The sequence below is a fragment of the Rhynchophorus ferrugineus genome, unplaced genomic scaffold (genome assembly GCF_030347505.1).
Source record: "Rhynchophorus ferrugineus isolate W39M unplaced genomic scaffold, kcgeb_rfMv2 rfM5, whole genome shotgun sequence".
Lineage (NCBI taxonomy): Eukaryota > Metazoa > Arthropoda > Insecta > Coleoptera > Curculionidae > Rhynchophorus > Rhynchophorus ferrugineus.
This window is the reverse complement of record NW_027472584.1, coordinates 20,997,790-21,013,628: the sequence shown is the minus strand read 5'-3', so window position 1 is coordinate 21,013,628 and position 15,839 is coordinate 20,997,790. Positions and strand designations below refer to the sequence as shown.

General features: G+C 31.8%; 1 protein-coding gene across 1 annotated transcript in view; it reads left to right on the top strand.

Annotated features, from left to right (window-relative positions):
• LOC143197507 (ras-specific guanine nucleotide-releasing factor 2) overlaps window positions 1-15,839 on the top strand; it is a 69,258-nt gene that overhangs the window by 13,886 nt on the left and 39,533 nt on the right. The window contains 1 exon segment of the mRNA XM_076406043.1: window positions 1,886-2,109. Within this exon segment, the coding sequence (XP_076262158.1) occupies window positions 1,886-2,109 (224 nt within the window).

Sequence of the window (15,839 nt, the reverse complement as noted above, 5' to 3'; positions counted from 1 at the left end):
ATCATTACAGTTCTATTTTATTGTCGTTTCATTGTCATTCGATTAATTAATATAATATATTTATTACTTTTTGGTTCGTTATTAGTAATTGCAAGTAACCATTCTAGTTCAAGATAGTAAGTAACTATTAACAACAATATATTATATCAAAATAAGTTCAGGTTCAAGAAAATTTCCTCTAATATATAAGGAATTTTGTTCGTAGATTACGTACTTGTAACAAATGCATATTATTACTGTACACTTATGGAACAACTGTATGGAAAAAATTCTTGAAAAAACACTGGAATTTCATTAAAAAATCAGTTTCTATTAAAATGTTACAAGTATTAAAAGACGCGTCGATAAAATAACCAACTTATCCACCAGATTTAGCTCAATCTGATCTCTGTGTCTTCTTGTATCCAAAAAAATATTTTATGGAGAACAATTTCTAACAACCAAAAAGAAATAACCACAATGACTAAGGGAAATTATATTGAAAATAAAGGTCATTTTTATAATCATAAACTCGTTTGCTTCTATTATATATAAATAGCATATAAAAAAAGCCAGACGACTAAAAATAATTCCTAGAAAAGTTTAATAAAACCTCATAAATTATATAAATGAAGTATTTTCGTTTAATTGGTTTAATAAATTTAAATATATTATGTGTAAATTTATCTGACACATTGATTTTAAAAATAACTAAAAATAACAATCATTTAATTGTGGAGTTCTTAAGGAGATAAAACAATGTTGCAAATGAAATACACTTTATTCTATCTCTACTTTTCGTAAGTTAATGCACAACGACAAGTTTGTTTATTTATATGAATAATATAAGATTATAGACATTTAAATATGTTAAATCGATACGTAATGAAAGAATTATGAATTGGATGGAATTGACTTACTAAATCGCCTGTCTGGTTTAGGATAATACTAATTCCGTTATGGGACTCAACTGTTGATTTATACATACACACGACATGTAAGAATTCTGCTGGTCTTGATTATTGGCTTCCATTCTTGATACTTTTTATTTCTTAATTCTGATTAAATCTTGACTCTCTTGACTCTTTTTTAATTCATATTCTTTGATAAATTCGGTAATTATTTTACTGTTTCTGGTCTTGGTACTGTGACTCATTCATGTTACTTTTTCCAATTCTCTTGTCAGTTCTTTAATCACTTCCTAGTTGCAAAATCTTGTTAGTTAATTTTGTTGTTCTTCATTTATGTTGTGATGGCAAATTCTGATGTTATTCAATGCTATATACCTCAAATTTCTCGCAAATTCTTTTGCCAATTCTTTAGTAATTCTTCCTGGACATTTTGCAAAATCTAATTCTCGTTTGTCGAGGCATCGCGTTTTATTGCTGAAGTTCCTCCCTCGGGTTCTTGGTGGTGGTTGAGAAAATTGGTTCAAGAAATCCTTTTCTGAATTCCAATTCGTTCAGAATTTCGAGGAATTTCGAGAAAGACTTCCTGTTAGGAACTTGTCACGCCGATAGAACATCTAGAAAAGGGATCCTCTACCAGGTCTAACTTCTAACACGCTTTGTCTAGTCTCGGTACCTGAACCCTCATTATCGGGAACACTCGACGACGATTCGATGGGACATCCTTTTTGTTATACACGTGTTTTCTGTTTGTTGGTAGCCTTTATTATCTTGGCCTAAGTTCACCAGTCATTCTATACAATGCGATATTTTATATTGTCTCAAGTCACAATTATTTTACCATATCACAGATATCACATAACCAGTAAAATGGTCTAATAAATTAAACGACTAAACCATAGAAAATAAAACAATTTTCTTAAATAAAAATTACGCCTCAACAATGATGTTATCTAACAAATATATTTCAAAATTTTTACGTGTTTTACTATTTCCAGATCACAAGGAACCCAGGGAGCCGAGAGACTCCAGGGAACCAAAACGGAACACATCGTCCGGCGCCATTTTGAGTCCGAAAATTCAGAAATCAATTAAGGTTAATGAGAGCCAGCTTCTATTTTTATCAGAGAGAGGAAAGGGCGATCCAGATTTTGAGGGTCTACTGTGGAAGAAGTCTAAAACATCCGAAAAATGGCAACTCCGTCATTTTATTTTGTATCAGGTAAGGTTTCGGTGAAGGTATGTATGATAATATTCGATATAATGACGAGAGAAATTTAATTATTTTGTTATTTATTTAAATTGTTTGGATGCGGTGGTTTGATTTTTATTCAATTCGTCTTGTACGATATGAATATCTTATATATGATAATAGACAGGCGTCAGAAGAAGATGTTCGTCATATTTTGGTTAAAGTGTCAATTTAAATACGTTTTTTTCGAGGATGCGTATTTAGAAAAAAATATCGTTACATATTTTGAACTTTTTCGTGACTGATGTCATTCACTACTAAGTAATATGATATTATTATATTGTTAGTATACAGGGAATACACAAAATAATATGAACACCTGGCATATAAACAATCTTTATTTATCAGTAAGGTGTTAGGTCACCATTTGCTTTTATAACTGCCCGTCAATCCATCAATTGTTTCATTTATGCTGGGGGTTGATAATTATGTTGACCAGAGAAGATATTTATATTAGAGAATGATATCTGATATCAAGATATCAGATTTGGATGTTTATAAGATTTACGCTGAATACTACGATATTACTTCCCAAATCATAACAGAAAACTTTTTGTTTATAGAAAACAATATAATCATTCTTCTAATTAACATCTAGATTTTATGATCGATTTTTTAAAAGGTGTTATTCAAGTGAGTGTTGAGTTCTGCCGTGACAACCCTGGCTACAATCTTATATAATATTCGTCAGCCTCTATCAGTTTACTTTAGATTTTGCCCACTATTGTTCTTTGTCCCAAGTCCAATTCACATTCCGAGTAATATTTGGCATGCTAATTACGTTGCCGTTTACCAAATTGCATTATCTCTTACAGTTTCCGAGATATAGGCTATCGAAATTTTACACTTTAGGCTCTGTTTTTAACTTAAGCCAAATTTGTAAAATAGTGTTATGAATTACGGATTTCATTCCAATTTACATTCCAAGTAATATTCGGCGTGCTAATTACGTTGCCGTTCGCCAAGTTGCATTATGTCTTGTAGTTTCCAAGATATAGGCTATCGAAATTGTACACTTTAGGCTCTGTTTTTAACTTAAGCCAAAATTGTAAAATGGTCTTATGAATTACGGATTTCGTTCCAATTCACATTCCAAGTAATATTCGGCGTGCTAATTACGTTGCCGTTCGCCAAGTTGCATTATGTCTTGTAGTTTCCGAGATATAGGCTATCGAAATTTTACACTTTAGGCTCTGTTTTTAACTTAAGCCAAAATTGTAAAATGGTCTTATGAATTACGGATTTCGTTCCAATTCACATTCCAAGTAATATTCGGCGTGCTAATTACGTTGCCGTTCGCCAAATTGCATTATGTCTTGTAGTTTCCGAAATATAGGCTATCGAAATTTTACACTTTAGGCTCTGTTTTTAACTTAAGCCAAAATTGTAAAATGGTCTTATGAATTATGGATTTCGTTCCAATTCACATTCCAAGTAATATTCGGCGTGCTAATTACGTTGCCGTTCGCCAAGTTGCATTATGTCTTGTAGTTTCCGAAATATAGGCTATCGAAATTTTACACTTTAGGCTCTGTTTTTAACTTAAGCCAAAATTGTAAAATGGTCTTATGAATTATGGATTTCGTTCCAATTCACATTCCAAGTAATATTCGGCGTGCTAATTACGTTGCCGTTCGCCAAGTTGCATTATGTCTTGTAGTTTCCGAAATATAGGCTATCGAAATTTTACACTTTAGGCTCTGTTTTTAACTTAAGCCAAATTTGTAAAATAGTGTTATGAATTACGGATTTCATTCCAATTTACATTCCAAGTAATATTCGGCGTGCTAATTACGTTGCCGTTCGCCAAGTTGCATTATGTCTTGTAGTTTCCAAGATATAGGCTATCGAAATTGTACACTTTAGGCTCTGTTTTTAACTTAAGCCAAAATTGTAAAATGGTCTTATGAATTACGGATTTCGTTCCAATTCACATTCCAAGTAATATTCGGCGTGCTAATTACGTTGCCGTTCGCCAAGTTGCATTATGTCTTGTAGTTTCCGAGATATAGGCTATCGAAATTTTACACTTTAGGCTCTGTTTTTAACTTAAGCCAAAATTGTAAAATGGTCTTATGAATTACGGATTTCGTTCCAATTCACATTCCAAGCAATATTCGGCGTGCTAATTACGTTGCCGTTCGCCAAATTGCATTATGTCTTGTAGTTTCCGAAATATAGGCTATCGAAATTTTACACTTTAGGCTCTGTTTTTAACTTAAGCCAAAATTGTAAAATGGTCTTATGAATTATGGATTTCGTTCCAATTCACATTCCAAGTAATATTCGGCGTGCTAATTACGTTGCCGTTCGCCAAGTTGCATTATGTCTTGTAGTTTCCGAAATATAGGCTATCGAAATTTTACACTTTAGGCTCTGTTTTTAACTTAAGCCAAAATTGTAAAATGGTCTTATGAATTATGGATTTCGTTCCAATTCACATTCCAAGTAATATTCGGCGTGCTAATTACGTTGCCGTTCGCCAAGTTGCATTATGTCTTGTAGTTTCCGAAATATAGGCTATCGAAATTTTACACTTTAGGCTCTGTTTTTAACTTAAGCCAAAATTGTAAAATGGTCTTATGAATTACGGATTTCGTTCCAATTCACATTCCAAGTAATATTCGGCGTGCTAATTACGTTGCCGTTCGCCAAATTGCATTATGTCTTGTAGTTTCCGAAATATAGGCTATCGAAATTTTACACTTTAGGCTCTGTTTTTAACTTAAGCCAAAATTGTAAAATGGTCTTATGAATTATGGATTTCGTTCCAATTCACATTCCAAGTAATATTCGGCGTGCTAATTACGTTGCCGTTCGCCAAGTTGCATTATGTCTTGTAGTTTCCGAAATATAGGCTATCGAAATTTTACACTTTAGGCTCTGTTTTTAACTTAAGCCAAAATTGTAAAATGGTCTTATGAATTATGGATTTCGTTCCAATTCACATTCCAAGTAATATTCGGCGTGCTAATTACGTTGCCGTTCGCCAAGTTGCATTATGTCTTGTAGTTTCCGAAATATAGGCTATCGAAATTTTACACTTTAGGCTCTGTTTTTAACTTAAGCCAAAATTGTAAAATGGTCTTATGAATTATGGATTTCGTTCCAATTCACATTCCAAGTAATATTCGGCGTGCTAATTACGTTGCCGTTCGCCAAGTTGCATTATGTCTTGTAGTTTCCGAAATATAGGCTATCGAAATTTTACACTTTAGGCTCTGTTTTTAACTTAAGCCAAAATTGTAAAATGGTCTTATGAATTACGGATTTCGTTCCAATTCACATTCCAAGTAATATTCGGCGTGCTAATTACGTTGCCGTTCGCCAAATTGCATTATGTCTTGTAGTTTCCGAAATATAGGCTATCGAAATTTTACACTTTAGGCTCTGTTTTTAACATAAGCCAAAATTGTAAAATGGTCTTATGAATTATGGATTTCGTTCCAATTCACATTCCAAGTAATATTCGGCGTGCTAATTACGTTGCCGTTCGCCAAGTTGCATTATGTCTTGTAGTTTCCGAAATATAGGCTATCGAAATTTTACACTTTAGGCTCTGTTTTTAACTTAAGCCAAAATTGTAAAATGGTCTTATGAATTACGGATTTCATTCCAATTCACATTCCAAGTAATATTCGACGTGCTAATTACGTTGCCGTTCGCCAAGTTGCATTATGTCTTGTAGTTTCCGAAATATAGGCTATCGAAATTTTACACTTTAGGCTCTGTTTTTAACTTAAGCCAAAATTGTAAAATGGTCTTATGAATTATGGATTTCGTTCCAATTCACATTCCAAGTAATATTCGGCGTGCTAATTACGTTGCCGTTTGCCAAATTGCATTATCTCTTCAAGTTTCCGAGATATAGGCTATCGAAATTTTACACTTTAGGCTCTGTTTTTAACTTAAGCCAAATTTGTAAAATAGTCTTATGAATTACGGATTTCATTCCAATTTACATTCCAAGTAATATTCGGCGTGCTAATTACGTTGCCGTTCGCCAAGTTGCATTATGTCTTGTAGTTTCCGAGATATAGGCTATCGAAATTGTACACTTTAGGCTCTGTTTTTAACTTAAACCAAAATTGTAAAATGGTCTTATGAATTACGGATTTCGTTCCAATTCACATTCCAAGTAATATTCGGCGTGCTAATTACGTTGCCGTTCGCCAAGTTGCATTATGTCTTGTAGTTTCCGAGATATAGGCTATCGAAATTTTACACTTTAGGCTCTGTTTTTAACTTAAGCCAAAATTGTAAAATGGTCTTATGAATTACGGATTTCGTTCCAATTCACATTCCAAGTAATATTCGGCGTGCTAATTACGTTGCCGTTCGCCAAATTGCATTATGTCTTGTAGTTTCCGAAATATAGGCTATCGAAATTTTACACTTTAGGCTCTGTTTTTAACTTAAGCCAAAATTGTAAAATGGTCTTATGAATTATGGATTTCGTTCCAATTCACATTCCAAGTAATATTCGGCGTGCTAATTACGTTGCCGTTCGCCAAGTTGCATTATGTCTTGTAGTTTCCGAAATATAGGCTATCGAAATTTTACACTTTAGGCTCTGTTTTTAACTTAAGCCAAAATTGTAAAATGGTCTTATGAATTACGGATTTCATTCCAATTCACATTCCAAGTAATATTCGACGTGCTAATTACGTTGCCGTTCGCCAAGTTGCATTATGTCTTGTAGTTTCCGAAATATAGGCTATCGAAATTTTACACTTTAGGCTCTGTTTTTAACTTAAGCCAAAATTGTAAAATGGTCTTATGAATTATGGATTTCGTTCCAATTCACATTCCAAGTAATATTCGGCGTGCTAATTACGTTGCCGTTCGCCAAGTTGCATTATGTCTTGTAGTTTCCGAAATATAGGCTATCGAAATTTTACACTTTAGGCTCTGTTTTTAACTTAAGCCAAAATTGTAAAATGGTCTTATGAATTACGGATTTCATTCCAATTCACATTCCAAGTAATATTCGGCGTGCTAATTACGTTGCCGTTCGCCAAGTTGCATTATGTCTTGTAGTTTACGAGATATAGGCTATCGAAATTTTACACTTTAGGCTCTGTTTTTAACTTAGCCAAAATTGTTAAATGGTCTTATGAATTACGGATTTCGTTCCAATTCACATTCCAAGTAATATTCGGCGTGCTAATTACGTTACCGTTCGCCAAGTTGCATTATATCTTGTAGTTTCCGAGATATAGGCTATCGAAATTTTACACTTTAGGCTCTGTTTTTAACTTAAGCCAAAATTGTAAAATGGTCTTATGAATTACGGATTTCATTCCAATTCACATTCCAAGTAATATTCGGCGTGCTAATTACGTTGCCGTTCGCCAAGTTGCATTATGTCTTGTAGTTTCCGAGATATAGGCTATCGAAATTTTACACTTTAGGCTCTGTTTTTAACTTAAGCCAAAATTGTAAAATGGTCTTATGAATTACGGATTTCGTTCCAATTCACATTCCAAGTAATATTCGGCGTGCTAATTACGTTGCCGTTCGCCAAGTTGCATTATGTCTTGTAGTTTCCGAGATATAGGCTATCGAAATTTTACACTTTAGGCTCTGTTTTTAATTTAAGCCAAAATTGTAAAATGGTCTTATGAATTACGGATTTCGTTCCAATTCACATTCCAAGTAATATTCGGCGTGCTAATTACGTTGCCGTTCGCCAAGTTGCATTATGTCTTGTAGTTTCCGAGATATAGGCTATCGAAATTTTACACTTTAGGCTCTATTTTTAACTTAAGCCAAAATTGTAAAATGGTCTTATGAATTATGGATTTCGTTCCAATTCACATTCCAAGTAATATTCGGCGTGCTAATTACGTTGCCGTTCGTCAAGTTGCATTATGTCTTGTAGTTTCCGAAATATAGGCTATCGAAATTTTACACTTTAGGCTCTGTTTTTAACTTAAGCCAAAATTGTAAAATGGTCTTATGAATTACGGATTTCATTCCAATTCACATTCCAAGTAATATTCGGCGTGCTAATTACGTTGCCGTTCGCCAAGTTGTATTATGTCTTGTAGTTTCCGAGATATATGCTATCGAAATTTTACACTTGTTTTTTAAATGATGTTTTAGTATAGTTTGTGAAATGTCTAGAACAGCCTAAGAATTGCGCAACAAAGCGTATAATAGACGGAAATATAAACTGCAAGACTTGGAATATAGGTGTCGTTTTACTCTCAGTGAAGCAGTGTTGGCTACATATAACAAGATGCATCATATTGCATAGTGTTTATATTATTTTGTCTATCCCGTTTAGATACAGTCTATGTAAAGTAGCAATAAACTCACGTCATCTCAATTTATGACGTCAAAACGTCGCAACGTTGACGCATCTAACGTTGACATTTAGTTTATTTCAAGTTTGATACATAATAACATTCTAATATAAATTAAATAATGAACCAGGTTATTAGAGTAGAGTAACCAGGTAGGTTAGAGTTATTTTATTATATTAGGATTAAGTATCCCTTGGAGTCTTAATCTACCTAATTTAATAATTGCAAATCTAAGCAATGTATTTTATTTTTATTGGAGAACATATTTAACATTTTATGTTTAGTTCTTGTTTTCTTTGTTGCTGCGTTTTCTTGTCAGATCATTCTAATATCACTGTATTTCTTCTTAGTTTCTTGTGTTACTCACTGCATTCTCCCTAATGCACTTGCTATATCGGCAAAACAATTAGTATTCATTCTCTCGTCGTACATTTTAACCAAATACTCATGTATATTCTGAACAACTGCACATATATCTTTCATATTCTACAGTATGATTCCTTCAGTTTTCGTATACAACAGTATAACAGTCATCTCTGAAATAAGCCTATCAAATTATGTTTATATTTAAAAAACTACTGTACGTTTTTATACATTTTCTAAATTTAATCTTGAGTTGAACTAACACCAAGGTATATAGGTACTTTCTTTTCGGTGATTTCAAAATTTTATTGTTTTTTTTTTAGAGATTTTAGTCATATTGTCCATATTAATTTTCAGTGCAGCTACAACACAACAAAATATTTCCAATAAAAACCCCAACAGGTTAATATTTAATAGTATCAATACTAATCTCTTTAACGCATTTTACTGGTAAGAACGGGTCTCCATTACCTTGTTACTGTTCGAAGTTATTGAACAGAGACGTGGTTTCTTTCTCACTGTTTATTTCAGAGTAATCACAAATATTAAGAAGCAGTTTAAAATTTGTCAAAACAAGCAAATGGCTAAAACGTTTGCCGGTTTGTAACCTCTTCCTTACCTCTAATCACTACTGTTTTAAAGAATTTTGCAGGCATTTGACAAGTGAACGACTTTTACAGGTTGATTCGGTTACACGCTCTAACGTATCAGACAGCAATGCATCTGTTTTTAACTAGAATAAAATGACAAAGAAAATATTGTCTGTTATTAAAACGAATTTACAAACTGCTATTAGCAGTACGTTAAACATTTTGATGACTCATGACTCATTATTTTCATGAAAACAAAATTTTAATAAATATTAAATGTCATATCAACCAATAGATAGATATAGATCTTTGCATTTGTCTTACTTTTCGAAATTAATTGCTTGGATTATACAATTATTCCGAAAACAGTTGTTTCTTAAATAAATGTTATAACGGCAGACTGCGTCTGTCTCTAAATAATTAGAATACCTTATATCTTGTTGAGTTTGGAGTCCCTTAAACACTCCGGGAACATTACTACAACAGGAAGATAAACGCAAACAAAAAGGGTTTAGCCCGAATTAATTTTCTGTGTATTGACGACGAAGATCTATATTTATTGGGAAGTTTTATATAGCCATTTTTTTGGCCCGAATAAAAAATAAAATTACTGGCGGCTTAATAAAAAAAAAGAGTAACTGCAACGTACGTGAGTTCCCTGCGGAAAAGACCTAAATTCGGGAGCGAGTTATTATTTTTCATCCTGAAACATTTTTGTTTCTCGATATTCTAATCGATATCGATGAAATTTTGTGTGTAGAGGCAGTACTGCAAATAATAAATTCGATATTTATATATAAGCTGCGAGAGAAACATTTATTTTATTAAAAAATTAATATTAAAAGAAATTTTATATTTTTGTTTTCATTTTTTTTTTCATTGTTACTAGTCGTTGCGGTATAAACTACAATATTTCTTTATAATAACTTAAATATATAATCCTTTCATGCGTGCATATATTATCGAAGAATGTTTTATTAATTTACAATTAATTATACAGTTATCATAGTAGATAGGCTGACAGAGTAGCATCAAGCTGATCTTGATTCATCACCCGCCGCGTATAAGGACGATTTCTTTTCGGTGAATACAATATTATAATTTCAATTTCTTAAGATATTTTAGTGACTATGCCCATACTATTATTCAGTGTAGCTGCAACATGCTAAAAATATTTTCAATAGAAATATGTACCTGTAACGTAGTTTACTAGCAAGAGTGGGCCTCCATTATCTCGTTCTTGTTCAAAATATCTGATTATAGACGCAAATTCGGTTTCGGTTTTTTCAACCAGAGTAATAAGAAGCAGCGATTTTAAATTTATCCAGAGAAGCAAAGCATTAGAACAACTCTTTAACTAAAATAAAATGAGTAGAAAAATATTGTCTTATTTTAAAACGAATTTACCAATTGCGGCAGACAACACATTAAATCTCTTGATGCGTTATTTTGAATAAGCTATAGGTATGCATCTAAGAGGTCCCACAGGCCTTATCTTAGACTGTGGTGTAATAATGTGTATGTATTAACGTTGCCATTTTTTCTATTAAATACAGCTTACTACTCTACACTACACAATATCAAATGGTTTGATCCTTTTGAGTATGTGTCCTGTTCTGGTATTATCTAAGAGTTGTAATACTTCGATATAAACCTGAGAATGTATATATCTCAAGGTCTTGATGTAAGTAATCAGTTCTGTAGTATCTCGGTGCACTTACAATATTTCTCAGGACGATTTTCTGGAGTTATTTTATGGACTGTGGGAATAACCTGTCCAATGATATTTTCTCAATTCTCCAACATTAGCAACAACCAAGAGAACAACTCCCAGAGAACAGTTTTGATTTATTTAATTGACTTTGTTGAAAAGCCTTTGATGAACTTCGGCGTCAACCTTTCCAAACTCTAAATAAAATAAATAATGTTAAAACGATATAGTATATATATATATATATATATATATATATATATATATATATATATATATATGCATCTAAGAGGTCCCACAGGCTTTATCTTAGACTGTGGTGTAATAATGTGTATGTATTAACGTTGCCATTTTTTCTATTAAATGCAGCTCACTACACTACACTACACTACACAATATCAAATGGTTTGATCCTTTTGAGTATATGTCCTGTTCTGGTATTATCTAAGAGTTGTAATACTTCGATATAAACCTGAGAATGTATATATCTCAAGGTCTTGATGTAAGTAATCAGTTCTGTAGTATCTCGGTGCACTTACAATATTTCTCAGGACGATTTTCTGGAGTTATTTTATGGACTGTGGGAATAACCTGTCCAATGATATTTTCTCAATTCTCCAACATTAACAACAACCAAGAGAACAACTCCCAGAGAACAGTTTTGATTTATTTAATTGACTTTGTTGAAAAGCCTTTGATGAACTTCGGCGTCAACCTTTCCAAACTCTAAATAAAATAAATAATGTTAAAACGATATAGTATATATATATATATATATATATATATATATATATATATATATATATATGCATCTAAGAGGTCCCACAGGCTTTATCTTAGACTGTGGTGTAATAATGTGTATGTATTAACGTTGCCATTTTTTCTATTAAATGCAGCTCACTACACTACACTACACTACACAATATCAAATGGTTTGATCCTTTTGAGTATATGTCCTGTTCTGGTATTATCTAAGAGTTGTAATACTTCGATATAAACCTGAGAATGTATATATCTGAAGGTCTTGATGTAAGTAATCAGTTCTGTAGTATCTCTGTGCACAATATTTCTCAGAACGATTTTCTGGAGTTATTTTATGGACTGTGGGAATAACCTGTCCAATGATATTTTCTCAATTCTCCAACATTAACAACAACCAAGAGAACAACTCCCAGAGAACAGTTTTGATTTATTTAATTGACTTTGTTGAAAAGCCTTTGATGAACTTCGGCGTCAACCTTTCCAAACTCTAAATAAAATAAATAATGTTAAAACGATATAGTATATATATATATATATATATATATATATATATATATATATATATATATATATATATATATATATATATATATGCATCTAAGAGGTCCCACAGGCTTTATCTTAGACTGTGGTGTAATAATGTGTATGTATTAACGTTGCCATTTTTTCTATTAAATGCAGCTCACTACACTACACTACACTACACAATATCAAATGGTTTGATCCTTTTGAGTATATGTCCTGTTCTGGTATTATCTAAGAGTTGTAATACTTCGATATAAACCTGAGAATGTATATATCTGAAGGTCTTGATGTAAGTAATCAGTTCTGTAGTATCTCTGTGCACAATATTTCTCAGGACGATTTTCTGGAGTTATTTTATGGACTGTGGGAATAACCTGTCCAATGATATTTTCTCAATTCTCCAACATTAACAACAACCAAGAGAACAACTCCCAGAGAACAGTTTTGATTTATTTAATTGACTTTGTTGAAAAGCCTTTGATGAACTTCGGCGTCAACCTTTCCAAACTCTAAATAAAATAAATAATGTTAAAACGATATAGTATATATATATATATATATATATATATATATATATATATATATGCATCTAAGAGATCCCACAGGCTTTATCTTAGACTGTGGTGTAATAATGTGTATGTATTAACATTGCCATTTTTTCTATTAAATGCAGCTCACTACACTACACTACACTACACAATATCAAATGGTTTGATCCTTTTGAGTATATGTCCTGTTCTGGTATTATCTAAGAGTTGTAATACTTCGATATAAACCTGAGAATGTATATATCTGAAGGTCTTGATGTAAGTAATCAGTTCTGTAGTATCTCTGTGCACAATATTTCTCAGGACGATTTTCTGGAGTTATTTTATGGACTGTGGGAATAACCTGTCCAATGATATTTTCTCAATTCTCCAACATTAACAACAACCAAGAGAACAACTCCCAGAGAACAGTTTTGATTTATTTAATTGACTTTGTTGAAAAGCCTTTGATGAACTTCGGCGTCAACCTTTCCAAACTCTAAATAAAATAAATAATGTTAAAACGATATGGTATATATATATATATATATATATATATATATATATATATATATATATATATATATATATATATATAGTAAAATGATCTTTACCTTATGATGCTATTATAAATGCTAACGTAATAGTGCTCAAACTTGTGCCTATTTTGATAAAGGATCCATCCGAAAGCCAAACAGAGAGTGAAGGATAGAGGGGGATGGCAATAGCTGTACGTGTTAGCCCTACTAAAACCAAAATTAATGCAAGTTAGAAAGTGTTTCGCATCATTAAATTTACCCGTAGCCAATAGAGCGCATTAGAATCATTCCAGCGTAGCAGATTTAACGAGAAAATGGATCCAAAATTGGGAAAAACTAAAAATTAGTAAATGGATGTTACCATTTTATTCGAACGAGTCCACTTTTAGAGCGTTTTATCATTTTTAACTCACAATATACGCCTTTTATTTGTAATACCTTTTAACGATTTAACAATAGAACATAAGAGGGTGAATTAATTTTGATGTTTTTTTTACGAATTTTACGAGATTATTTGATGTATGAATTATTTTATTTTAAGTATGAATGAATATATTGATATATCATAAAATTACCTTCATGACCGAGTATATAAATGAGTTTTTATATGATTTTCTTTCCCTCTTCCCTGGTTAATTGTTCCAGACCGGAAAAAATGGGAAAATATATAATAAAAGTCTTTGTGTGGTGAAAAATGATAAACAGAAAAATTGAATGGTTTCATTGGCTTCCCCCGATATTTTCCCAAATATTTTTAAAAGAAAATACCCGAATCGTTTTATGTATTTCCCGTTTGATTGTATTAAAAGCCGCTTCTTATTTTTCTTCCGTGCGATTTGAAGTGAACCAATTAAAATTACGATGACATTAATTGGATTTAAATGTGCTGTCTTACTTTTCTTTGTGTGTATTTTATATTAAAAAGTAATTTTGAATTTATTTTGTGTAAACCGAAACTATGTCATAGCTTCAATATGCTTCTGTTGGTAACAAAAATCGTAATGAGCTCTTATTTACAAAACTCTTTTTTTTTTGAGCAATTGAAGAAATATTGAAGTGAAATATGATAGGTGAAACACTTATTATTATTATTATGTAGTTGAATTCGGCGATTTTTTTTAAATACTCCATTTTAACAACTATAACACCATTCAATTTCAAGACTGGTGGGTTGTCTAGTTTCTTGTTAATAAATTTAATAGGAATTTCGCAGACTTTCGCTCATTTAATTTTATGCTTCATTTTTTGGTCCAGTCTGCAAACCAGATGCTTCTTGGTTTTTACCCACTGCTAACAGTGCTGTATCATCCATCGTAAATAGCTTTCGTAATTCCATCAAGTTTTGGTATGTCACTAGTATAGAGCAGATAGAATATAGGCCCTAGGACGCTGCCTTGAGGCACTTCTGCTTGTATTTCTTTTAGTTCAGAATATTGTTCTTGTTTAATTCTGAAGTCTATTGGAGATAAATGATATTTCAGCCTTGGTAGCATTACAAATGTTTGAAACTAGGTGAATAATCTACTTCTAAGCTATCTGAAATTTGTTTGAGAGCTTGAGCTGGGTTTTCGTCTAATAAGTCTTTATAATTGTCTTGGAACGTTATTTGTTAATTTTTTTTGTTTATTTATTTATTTAAAATCTCATGGCACACATATGACTAGTTAATAACTACAACCCCCTTGTAATTGTTAATTCAAATTTTAGACCTAGGGAAGTTTCTTGTGAAATGTTAATTCGGATTATCGTTTAATTATTAATTAAATTATTAATTTTTGTAATTAATTTTTTTCATCTTCAAAAACGTTCTGTCCATTGTATTATTTATTTCAGTTTGGCATAAATATCCGACAGATCTCGTGTAATTTCAACTGCAATATTCTTTGAACTAAACAAGAGAAGAATAATAAAACATATCGCAAATGAGTTAGAGCATACGTTATGCCATCTATGCACGTAATTATAAATATTTCATGTAATCATAAAGGCTGAACTTTCAAAGAACATTTTCTGAAATGAATATCTCTTTGCCATCTCGTATAAAGCAGTTTCAGTTATATTTGATCGTTGAAAATCAAATATAATATCAGATGGAGAGTCTTTTTCCGTATAAAACATTTCTATTAGATTGTTAGAAGAGCAACGCAAAAGCTTAATCCGGAGACGTAGTTGTTTGCCGTTTATTTGACTTTTACTGTCATAATGGAGTTGGAGGATGAAGCAGAAATATGTTTATCCTATTATTTTTAAATTACTAAAATGAATTTGTCGTGTAGAGACGTTGGAAGTAGTTTTTCTCGTTAGAAATTCAACTTCAAATATAATTATTTTAAAACCCTTTAGTAGAATAATTATTTATTTTATAATTTATT